The sequence below is a fragment of the Erpetoichthys calabaricus genome, chromosome 10 (genome assembly GCF_900747795.2).
Source record: "Erpetoichthys calabaricus chromosome 10, fErpCal1.3, whole genome shotgun sequence".
NCBI classification, from domain to species: Eukaryota; Metazoa; Chordata; class Cladistia; order Polypteriformes; family Polypteridae; genus Erpetoichthys; species Erpetoichthys calabaricus.
The window spans coordinates 168,101,989-168,114,560 of NC_041403.2; the positions used below are offsets into that span (position 1 = coordinate 168,101,989).

General features: G+C 43.2%; 1 protein-coding gene across 1 annotated transcript in view; it reads left to right on the forward strand.

Annotated features, from left to right (window-relative positions):
• Positions 1-12,572, forward strand: part of nrd1a (nardilysin a (N-arginine dibasic convertase)) — a 34,773-nt gene that overhangs the window by 3,031 nt on the left and 19,170 nt on the right. The window contains exons 2-5 of the mRNA XM_028812443.2: positions 8,916-9,177; positions 10,475-10,556; positions 10,995-11,148; positions 12,352-12,425. Coding sequence (XP_028668276.1) covers positions 8,916-9,177; positions 10,475-10,556; positions 10,995-11,148; positions 12,352-12,425 — 572 coding nt within the window. The remainder of the gene's footprint in view (positions 1-8,915; positions 9,178-10,474; positions 10,557-10,994; positions 11,149-12,351; positions 12,426-12,572) is intronic.

Here is a 12,572-nt window from a genome sequence, read left to right on the forward strand (position 1 = left end):
GACACCTTTTATTGGCTAACTAAAAAGATTACAATATGCAAGCTTTCGAGGCACTCCGGCCCGGCCCCTTCTTCAGGCAAGATGTACTCTTGATTACATTGTAATTGATTCCATCTTGCCTGAAGAAGGGGCCTGAGATGCCTCGAAAGCTTGCATATTGTAATCTTTTTAGTTAGCCAATAAAAGGTGTCATTTTGCTTGGCTTTTCTCTACTTTCATAATGGCTAACACGGTACAACACCCTCGTACTACTTAATCCCAAGGGTGAATTCACATACATTCATTCATGATTAACTGATAGATTTCTCTGTGAATAATCGGATTATGTGGCCTTGTAAACCCTTAACCAGGTTACTGTTAAGGATTTTGTAGTCTGCACATGTCCATTGCACTCTGTCAGCTTGCACATGTATTTGCTTCACACACGCTTTCTGCAGCAATGGGTAGATGCATTGGCAAAATACATTTCCAGGCACAAATGCTCAGGCGATTTTACATAATTCCTTCTCCTGGCAGAAATAATCCGTCTCAGTATTTCAGAAGTAGTTGAATTTTTTTTTTATTTTGTTAATTTTAATCATTCCATACAAATAGATCAGTTCTTACAAAAAATAGGATTGAAAACAGATTGACCCCCACCCCAGAGAAAGAGAGCATGGCCAATGGGGTAAACTTTAAAGCTTGTAAACATACCTAAATTGATTAGTTTAATAGGCCAGTAGAGATGAATGGAGAAGAGAAAAAAATTGTGGAGATAATTGCTTCCTCGGTGCTTTAAGAGCTTATTCTAAAATATTCTTGATTAGATCCTGCCAGGTTTTAAAAAAAATTCTGTACAGAACCTCTAACTGTATATTTGATTTTTTTCCAATTTCAAATAGTATAAAACATCGGTTTCCCACTGACTTATAAGAGGAGAGTTAGGATTCCTCCAGTTTAGCAAAATAAGTCTGCGTGCCAAAAGTGTAGTGAATGCAATCAGTTTGCTTGTCCTTCTCCACTTTAAACCCATCTGGAAGAACACCGAACACAGCTGTTAGTGGGTTAGGAGGGATTGTGACCCCAAGGCTGTCTGAGAGGCATTTAAAAAATTTGGTCCAAAATGATGTTAATTTGGTGCAGACCCAAAACTTGTGACCCAGTGAGGCTGGAACTTGATTGCAGCGTTTGCAGGTTGGATCTTGCCCTGGAAACATTTTGGACAATTTTAAGCGAGACAGATGTGCTTGATATATAATTTTGAATTGAATAATTGTATGCTTTGCGCATATGGAGGTTGAGTGAATTCTCTGCATTGCTATTTTCCACTCCTTTTCTGATATGTTGAGATCTTTTTCCCATTGTCCTCTTGGATCTTTGAAAGGGCGGGACTGTAAAATAAGTTTTATACAGTACTGTGCAAAAGTTTTAGGCAGGTGTGGAAAAAATGCTGTAAACAAAGAATGCTTTCAGAAATATAAATAATGATTGTTTATTGTTATCAATTTATAAAATGCAAAGTGAGCGAACAAAAGAGAAATCTAAATCAAATCAATATTTGGTGTTCCTACCTTTTGCCTTCAAACCAGCATCAATTCTTATAGGTTCACTTGCACAAAGTCAGGTATTTTGTAGGATTCTAGTCAGGTGTCTGAGCAACCAATTCTACCAAACAGGTGCTACTGATCATCAATGTCACACGTAGGTTGAAACACAGTCATCAACTGAAACAGAAACGGCTTCAAACTGGGTGAGGAACAGCCAAACTCTGCTACCAAGGTGAGGTTGTGGAAGACAGTTTCATGTCATGGCACAGCAACAAGACACAAGGTAGTTCTACTGCATCAACAAGGTCTCTCCCAGACCAAGATTTCAAAGCAGACTGGGGTTTCAAGATGTGCTGTTCAAGCTCTTTTGAAGAAGCACAAAGAAACGGGCAACGTTGAGGATCGTAGACGCAGTGGTCGGCCAAGGAAACTTAGTGCAGCAGATGAAAGACACATCAAGCTTATTACCCTTCGAAATCAGAAGATGTCCAGCAGTGCCATCAGCTCAGAACTGGCAGAAACCATTGGGACCCAGGTACACCCATCTACTGTCTGGAGAAGTCTGGCCAGAAGTGGTCTTCATGGAAGAGTTGCAGCCAAAAAGCCATACCTCCGACGTGGAAACAAGGCCAAGCGACTCAAGTATGCATGAAAACATAGGAACTGGGGTGCAGAAAAATGGCAGCAGGTGCTCTGGACTGATGAGTCAAAATTTGGAATATTTGGCTGTAGCAGAAGGCAGTTTGTTTGTCGAAGGGCTGGAGAGCGGTACAATAATGAGTGTCTGCAGGCAACAGTGAAGCATGGTGGAGGTTCCTTGAACGTTTGGGGCTGCATTTCTGCAAATGGAGTTGGAGATTTGTCAGGATTAATGGTGTTCTCAATGCTGAGAAATACAGGCAGATACTTATCCATCATGCAATACCATCAGGGAGGCGTATGATTGGCCCCAAATTTATTCTGCAGCAGGACAACGACCCCAAACATACAGCCAAAGTCATTAAGAACTATCTTCAGCGTAAAGAAGAACAAGAAGTCCTGGAAGTGATGGTATGGCCCCCACAGAGCCCTGATCTCAACATCATCGAGTGTGTCTGGGATTACATGAAGAGACAGAAGGATGTGAGGAAGCCAACATCCACAGAAGATCTGGGGTTAGTTCTCTAAGATGTTTGGAACAACCTACCAGTCGAGTTCCTTCAAAAACTGTGTGCAAGTGTACCTAGAAGAATTGATACTGTTTAGAAGGCAAAGGGTGGTCACACCAAATATTGATTTGATTTAGGTTTCTCTTTTGTTCATTCACTGCATTTTGTTGATTGATGAAAATAAATGATTAACACTTCCATTTCTGAAAGCATTCTTTGTTTACAGCATTTTTTCACACCTGCCTAAAACTTTTGCACAGTACTGTATGTTGTAGAGATGGTGTTTAATTCCTTGAAATTGAGCAATATTTTTTCCAGCATGGAGAAGGGTGCAAGATGAGGAAAACCGGGCAGGTTCTGTTTAACAAGAAGTAGTTGAATTTTAGTTGATGAGCTGAACAACTCTGCAACACAAGCTCAAGAGCTGTAGGGTAAAGCAGTAAAAGTAACGTGTGTTGCTTAGTCCAATTACTTTGTAAAGTAATAAGTAACCTGACACATATCTTGGGTGTGAATTTCCCCTTGGGATTAATAAAGAGAGATTCTATCTATCTATTTATTCTATAAACTACCTGTGTTGTTATTCTTTCAGGAGCACTGGGTTTAAGAGGCACACATAGTGGCATGATACCCCTTTGCAGGGCTCAGTCGCCCAGCTGAGCACAATACAGTTTGCTGCATGCAATCCAGTAACAGAACCTATAAATAAAGCAGTAAATTCTCAATAAAATACAAGAAAATGATCACAGTGGCTGATGATGATGGTTAACTTTTGTTTGCTCAGTTTAATGATGTCGTAGGGTTTTGCTTCCCAGATGGAAAGAAGTCCAGAAGATTACTTGGCCGTGTATACGCTGATTTTTAAAAACCCAGATTTCTGCCTTAACCAGGTTATTCACCAAAGTCCAATTTACGTGTTTGCCTGTAAACGCACTGAGGGTCTGTCAGTCAATAAATGTGGAGGTCTCTCTCTCTCTCTCTCTCTCTCTCTCTCTCTCTTGTTTATAGAAGAAAAGACAAAACTGTTAATTACCTCTCAAATCGCAGAGCATTATACGTGTACATGTGTATTATTTTTATGAGGTCTATCATTTGTAATGGTTCCAAATTATGTGTTTGCATGTATGCACCTTTTGGGACTCTTGTTGGGAGAGTCTCTGAATAGAGCACAGGGCACAGCAGTATATCTAATCCTTTTATTACCCACTATATCTTAACTACAGGGTCACGGGGGTCTGTTGGAGCCAATCCCAGCCAAAACAGGGCGCAAGGCAGGAAACAAACCCCAGGCAGGGCACACACACACACACACACACACCAGGGACAATTTAGGATGGCCAATGCACCTAACCTGCATGTCTTTGGACTGTGGGAGGAAACCCACGCAGACACGGGGAGAACATACATACTCCACACAGGGAGGACCCGGGAAGCGAACCCCAGGTCTCCATACTGCGAGGCAGCAGCACTACCACTGTGCCACCGTGCCGCCCTCCTTTTGTTATCTGTTTTGTAAATATAAAGAAATCCAATTCTTCAGTGCTATTTGTATTGGTGGTCTAAAATCAACAACAAAGCAGAGCAGGTAAACTACACAAAACGATGAGCAAAATGCAATGTCTTTACGGTGCTTTCGACAGCAAGTTAAAACCGCTTTGGAAAAAAAAGTTTCCACCAATTCTTAGTTACAAAACAAGTTTAACAATTAACATAACCTGCAGTAAGATTATTTGCATTTATTTTCAAAAGAGCCCAAAGAAACGCCGTATCACAAACTGTATTTAAAGGTTCCCATGAACATTTGCTAGGCGGTTAATATGACTAAAGATGGAAATGACAACATCATGCAGACATCCACTAATCCATTAGACAGTTGTGTGTGTTTTTAATTCTGTTAAGTTTGAATGTTTCCCAAGTTGTGTGCATCAATAACCAAAGTTAAAAACTGCAGCGTGCTCTTTCTTAAAGCAGCTAGACACACAGTATGGTGCGTATGCAGGAATAACACTGAACACTAAACCGGGTGAGACAACACACCACCGTAACTTAGCCATCCAGGACTGGTTTTTCTTGCAGTCATTGAAGTTCAATTCATCTGCTAAACCAAAATACAAACTCCTTATGAAATTGAGGTGGCCATTAATGCAGTTTACCCCGTGACAGATGCACAAACTTTGAAGAACTTGTTTTTATTCCTATTTATAATGTTTCAGTAGTGGGCAGTGTGTGACACAAAGGGACAGTCACTTACACTCTGCACAGACAATTCACTTCTGATGTGACATGAATTACTGGCCAGTGCAATTCTTTGATCACTGACTTTTGCTTACTTAACTTGCACCCAGCAAAACACCTTGTACTTGGTCGGTCAGTCAGTTGGGGTCTGCTGGAGCCTATCCCAGCTAGCATAGGGCGCAATGCAGGAACAAACCGTGGGCAAGGTGCCAGTCCATCACAGGGTAAACACCCAAACCTACACCCCAGTCACACACACAAGAGCCAATTTAGGATCACTTGCTTTGCCTTGTGGTGGTCACTGCGGTTCTTAGACTCCCAACCCCTTGCCGCTTGTCCGCTCACATGCTAAGCATTAGAACGGCAAACATGTTATGGAACTTTGCTTTGCAGGGAGCTGTTTTGCTGGGGATGGAGAAGGGTGCATTGCGGGCACTGCATGTGCCACTATGGCCTTTTCCTACGCAGTAATGCGTTTTATCTTTTAGATGCTGTACTGCTTGAACTGTCATGCTGGGAAAACCAAACCGCAGTGCAAACTCTACCTGTTCTTAACGCTTCTCCTTCTGATCTTCACTCTGTTCGGTAACTCCAGGATTCGTGAGCAGAGTCGTCGTTGTCACGCTTAGAGATTCTAAAGATTTCAGAGGAACATGTGGTAAATTAACGTGCTGAACATCGTGTTATTGGCTTTTGCCTATTGATTTTTATCCATCCATCCATCCATTTTCCAACCCGCTGAATCCGAACACAGGGTCACGGGGGTCTGCTGGAGCCAATCCCGAGCAGGGTGCCAACCCATCGCAGGACACACACAAACACACCCACACACCAAGCACACACTAGGGCCAATTTAGAATCGCCAATCCACCTAACCTGCATGGCTTTGGACTGTGGGAGGAAACCCACACAGACACGGGGGAGAACATGCAAACTCCACGCAGGGGAGGACCCGGGAAGCGAACCCAGGTCTCCCAACTGCGAGGCAGCAGCACTACCCACTGCGCCACCGTGCTGCCCCTATTGATTTTTAGTAAATTTCAAATTGAATTGAAAATTCCATGTATTGCCCAGCCCTACCTTCAGCCACTGTGGATCAAAGTTTTGACACCCCTGCTTTTTGGAAAACCACAGATGTGTTTTAAAAGTGCTTATATCCTGGCTGAGCAGGCCTTCATATTTCTTCTTTAAATTTTGTGAAGTTCTTGAGATGATTTCATTTTGTAGGCCAAGTGTGCTGTCAGTGGGTTCACGTCGGCTTCCAAAGCTGATTATCTGAATACATGTGCTCCGGAGTCGCGTTTTTGACAGTGGAGCCTGCAGTCGCTCGCTTAACTGTCAAGTCAACTCTTTGAAGAGAAAGTAAAAGCGGTCCATGTGTTTTGACAGCAGGCCGCTCACTCTGACTTTTCTAGTAACTCAATCCCGAAGCTGCGTGGAATTTTGCTGTGTCAGGCAGCGCGCTGCTGTCCTCTGCCAGTCCTCATATATACGTGGCACACGCTTGGCTGGGCAGGTGTTACTAGCTGGAGGGGGTGAGAGTGGGCTGTGTTATTATTCCATTCAAGCTACTAATGCAGGATTTTAGAACATTCTCTACTAAAATGCAAAGCAAACCGCAGTGTTCTTTTTCTACAGTTGTGTAAGGAGGTCTTGATGTTTAGTGCCAGACCTTAATGAAAATGCATTTGAGTACAAAGACCCGAAGTCTGCATTCTTGTAAATCTGCCTCCCAGAGCAGCATATGGGTGCCCATTCTCCAATTTAATTTACAGGTCAAACTCCTTCCAGATACTGCGTACCGTTTATATTTATTTGCAAGTAACCGTCCTTGTGAAAAAATGCGAAAGGAGCACCACTAGCATGCTGTTGTACTCATTGTGGACGGGGTGCCAGTCCATCACAGGGCTCTTTGTAACTGGGTTTCCACTCCTGTTCTTCATTGTCACACGTGTCTCTCCCCAGTGGTGACCGCGTTACCAATGAGCTTGAATAGAGGAAGTGGTTAATATAGTGGTGCATTAATGTCTGAACTTCCCAGTTGCCTCACCGTCTGTCTCCACAGATCCCTCATGTATTGTGTAGTCTACACAGCTGTCCTTTTTACAAATGATTCAAGCAGATTCAAATGCTTGGCTCCACTGGATGGTGTCCCTGTCAGGGTAAACGTAACTTATGTGGTGGCCTTTTAATCCAGATCAGTTAGCGTAGGAGCTGTCAAAGGGTTTCTGAAGACCACTTGGCTGAAGTCGGTGGTATGGCGGACCACATACTGTACAGCCAGTAGTCTTCTCTTAGTGTAAACTCCATGTTAGAATCCTCGCATTATTTTACTACATCCATTTATGAGAAAAAAATACTAGCATTTGGATCCAAGGATTCTGGAGATGTGTTTTACTTTGCTCTTAAGTGGCGCTTTTTGCTAACATATTGTAATAGAGGCAAATAAGAGTCATCTGCTCATTTGATTTGTTATTCTGCGCTGAAGTATGTTAATATTTAAATGTGATTTCTAAATGCTTTACCATATTTATGAAAAATAGGCAGGGGATCACTCTACTCTATCGCGGAAGTTGCGTGTCAGACCCACCCGCGATATAGAAAGACCACATTTTTTTTTTTTTTTTTTTTTATAGTTTAAGCCTTAAAATACCCCTCCCACACGCTTTAAAACACGTGTAAACTTATTAAAACACACTTTGGATACACATGATACACGGATGTTGGGCTAAAGATATGAGTAGCATAGTCATCATCGGATTTACCTTCTCCTGAATGCTCAAGGCCTTCCTCTGGCGCTCAGGCTCACTGCTACCAGAAGGCTTACAAGATGCAGGACGCTTGGGAGCCATCCGATGGTAGGGCTTAAAACAAACGAAAAGCTCACAAAAGTCGGACCACAAGCAAGGTACGCGATACGCGATTCGTCGGGGACCCACGCTCGCTGTTCTTCCAAGATTACACCACGTTAGCAGCAGCTAATCAGAGCCCAAGAGAATAAAATCCGCTCTGATTGGTTGAGTCTCCTCTTTCAGCCAATAACAGGCTTTGTAAGAAAACATCTGGCTGCTGTAATGCAAAACTCTGTCTGCTGAAAACCGTATGCTTTGTTATGAATTGGCTGCAAAGTACACTACAGGTAGGATGTACTTATTGAATTTTTCCGTGATAGACCGGGGGATTACTGTAAACTAAAAAAATATTTGATATCTGTCGACCCTACGTGTATCTTTAGTGTTCCTCATTTGGGTTTCCTTGCGTGTCTGAACTCCTCTCGCCTGGCTCTCCGTCTTTAGAGTGCGTTCCCAGAAAGCCTGCTTCTCAGACTCTGTCGTTTTGTCCGCTTGTTTTGAATCCCTCCAATGGTAGTTGGGCCTCCACCAGGTTACCCTCTGTGAAAACCTCATGAATACTTAGTGCTTTGCTTGGCGTGCCTCCTATGTCTTTAGTTCTCCTCTTGTGTCTTAGTCTCTCTTGCCTGGCATTTCCTCGTTCAGTTATGTCCCCAAAGCCATACTGACCAGTCGGTTTGCTCAGGGGGACCTGACACACAAACAGTGACGCCATTTTATTATATAGTAGAATAATAGGTGCCGTCTTAGCCTGCTCCGAGTTTGAGCAGTCCGAGTGGATAATGGGGCTTTGATTTGGGAGAAGAACCATTGAGTTTTTCAGACCCATGGTGCATTGCAACTTCAGCTTTGATTTCCTTTGGCCCTGAACCCTACTTGCTGCTCCACTGCAGGCTGTCTGATTTAAGTCCTGTGGTGTCTCTGGTCAGAGGAGTGTGGTTGTGTTTGGGATGCTTGTGGTTGTTCTCTTTCTAATACTAAGACTTTCACTGTGTTTGAAACTGTTTCAGTGTTTTGACCTTCTTTCAGTTCCTTTTAAAATCAAAACAAAACGCGTAGGCTTTGGTAGTTGAAGATTTAACAATGTGTCTGTGTGCTGACCTGTCATTTGTGGAAAGTCCGTGGGTGTTAACTATGACTTCTGTTCTGCACAGGTACATTGAACTGGACAATGGTCTGAAAGCACTGCTGATTTCAGATCTGAGCACCTTGGATGGCCAACCTGCCAGCTCTGGGGATGATGGAGACTCTGAGGAGGAAGGTAGCGATAGTGAAGAGGAAGATAGTGAAGGAGACTCTGGAGAGGGCACTGAAGAGGAGTCTGAGGAAGAGCAGGAGGAACGAGACAGCGATTTTGAAGATCTGGATGATGAATCGAATGCCAAGAGGAAGAAGGGCGGCTGTGTAGAAAAGCAGGTGATAATCCTGAGTAGGAGTCGGGAGGACGTCTACCCAAATAGGACTTGAAGCCTAAAGAGAGTGTCTGTCAGAAATGTTAATGTTTACTGCTCCTGGCCATTAGTTTTGGGAGGTACAGAGTGATTTTAATAAATCTTCAGATAGTGGTCAGAGGTTGAGGTGAGTTGACAATTGGATTAGTTGCTCAGTACCCTCCTCTTTCCTAACCCCCAATGGCTGCTGACTGTATAGCCTTTTAATTCCTATTCATTGCTCACCGCAAAGAGGAAGCTGCATTGTTTAAAAGTACTTGTTGCATTTCACCTTGTAGCAGTCCGGTGCCGCTAAGATTCACACCGTCAATATGACGGTGATTTATTTATTTTTGTAGAGGAGATCCCAGGAACGCTCCCAGCCTTGGCCCGACCCACACACACTCAAAAACAGAGACAAAATAAAGCACACTGGGAACTAACATCAATTAAGAATATAATGAAATTAAATAATATAAATGAAAACAATAATACCACCCCTGTACCCCTACGGTGATATTACATTAAACATATAAACACAAACCACTCCACACATCAGAGTCCATGGAAACAACACCGGATGCAATGAAAGATGACGTTAGTGAGTCCAGAGATCTGCACGCTGAAAGGGAATGAAAAAACAGTCCTACCGGTAGACACTGTAAGGGTGAAGACGGGTGGATGGTTCAGGAGCGCTCCTTTTCTCGCGGGTAAGCCAATGAATCCACAATCAGTCCTCAGCACACAGGTAGACCGAAGACAATCCAGACCCCAACAACGAATACAATCCAGGACACAAAGACTAAATAGGCGTAATGAACAGGAGGCAGTCCGGCAGGTAAACGGAAAACACAAAATACAACAACAACAAAAAAAAAAAAACACCCTTTTTCCCCTTGGAGACCTGCCCTCCTTTTAAACCCCTCTGACCACCTTTGACCTCAACAGCCCCTGCAGGGACTGCTGGGAGATACAGTTTTAACTAATAGTAGCACTGCTACAACCTAACAGGCTTGTGCTCGCTTGGCACTCAGCTTGTAGTTTTTGCTCTGCTAAATTCAATACTACGTCTTTAAGATGCGTACTCTGCTGTGATCTTGTGAGTAGAGGTTTGGTTCAGCCTCCTTGTGCAAATGAAGGTAATGCAAATCGGAAATGAGCCTCTACCATACTGTACAAGTGTAATAGTGTGTATAAATTGATGTGAACTTTTTTCTGGGCAAGATTATTAGGTGGACGTGGGGGTCTACTGACACCAACTTCTAATACCTTCTTGTTTTCAGTCTGCAGCCGCCCTGTGCATTGGTGTTGGAAGCTTCAGTGACCCCGATGACTTGCCCGGATTGGCGCATTTCCTGGAGCATAGTAAGAAACTACTCCGTACCCATTGTGATGTCTGTCCATGTCTGCACTCTTGAATGTGTAACTAGCTTTGTGCGTTGCGTAGCTGGCTGTAGCTGTGATTTTAAATTGTTACTTTAGTTTATTAAGTGATCAGGCAGTGTAGGCAGACGTGCAACATTGAGGGAGTGGTTTGACCTTCTGGTGCACTAACTGGAGGAGTCTTGTACTGTGTTCTGAAGTGCATGCGAAGCACTTTGCAATGGTGTTCACCCTAAAAGCTTCTCTGTGAAGCACATTTTCTAAAAATCCATTTCCAGAAAGTCAGAGAGTAGACAGCCAGCACTAGAGTTTAGGTTTGGAGTAACGGCCTATGAAAGCTGATAAATCTGTAAAAGGGAGAAATGAATCTGAAGTCCCATTCTATAAAGTGTGTCTGTTCCTTCTTTATCTTCCTTCCAGTGGTATTCATGGGTAGTGAGAAGTACCCTGCAGAGAATGGCTTTGACGCCTTCTTGAAGAAGCATGGTGGCAGTGACAATGCTTCCACAGACTGTGAGAGGACTGTCTTTCAGTTTGATGTGCAGAGGAAATACTTCAAGGAAGCCTTGGACAGGTAAATGGACCACCAGCGTTGGCAGGGTCTGACCCAGCCAGTCTTCATGCATTCTAGAAGTTAATCTGTTTCAACATACAGTAATCCCTCGCTATATCGCACTTCGCCTTTCGCGGCTTCACTCCATCGCAGATTTTATATGTAAGCATATTTAAATATATATCGCGGATTTTTTGCTGGTTCGCGGATTTCTGCGGACAATGGGTCTTTTAATTTCTGGTACATGCTTCCTCACTTGGTTTTCCCAGTTGATTTCATACAAGGGACACTATTGGCAGATGGCTGAGAAGCTACCCAACTTACTTTTCTCTGTCTCAATTGCGCTGACTTTCTCTGATCCTGACGTAGGGGGATTGAGCAGGGGGGCTGTTCGCACACCTAGACGATACGGACGCTCGTCTTAAAATGCTGAAAGATTATCTTCACGTTGCTACCTTCTGTGTGCAGCTGCTTCCTGAAGCGACATGCTGCACGGTGCTTCGCATACTTAAAAGCTCGAAGGGCACGTATTGATTTTTGATTGAAAAACAAACTCTCTCTCTCTCTGCTCCTGACGGAGGGGGGTGTGAGCTGCCGCCTTCAACAGCTTTGTGCCGCAGTGCTTCGCATACTTACAAGCCAAACAGCCCTATTGATTTGTTTGCTCTTTTCTCTCTATCTCTGTGACATGATCTGCTCCTGACGCACACTCCTTTGAAGAGGAAGATATGTTTGCATTCTTTTAATTGTGAGACAGAACTGTCATCTCTGTCTTGTCATGGAGCACAGTTTAAACTTTTGAAAAAGAGACAAATGTTTGTTTGCAGTGTTTGAATAACGTTCCTGTCTCTCTACAACCTCCTGTGTTTCTGCGCAAATCTGTGACCCAAGCATGACAATATAAAAATAACCATATAAACATATGGCTTCTACTTCACGGATTTTCTTATTTCACGGGTGGCTCTGTTAACGCAACCCCCACGATGGAGGAGGGATTACTGTATTGGAAATTGGTGTTTGCGCCTTTGACTTGTATGGTGTAACTACATCTGCAGTAAGGATGCAAATATTTCGGCTTCCATTTTTGATTAATAATAATAATTCTTTGCATTTATATAGCGCTTTTCTCAATACTCAAAGCACTTAGCAATTGCTCTGGGATCTGCATCAAACGTGCTATTTGTCTTTACTGTTTCTAATTGTTCCTCTTTTTGCTTCTGGCAGGTGGGCTCAATTTTTTATCTGTCCACTTATGATCAAGGATGCAGTGGATCGGGAGGTGGAGGCTGTAGATAGTGGTGAGGATTTGTCACTTTTGTGAAACTCCTGTTTTATAAATTGAGTCTGGTGTGTTTATTTTCTAAATGTGTTCAATAATACAGTATTGCATCGCTCTTGATGCTCCCTCTACTAGTGGCCCTTGTGTGTCTCTGTAGGACTCTACT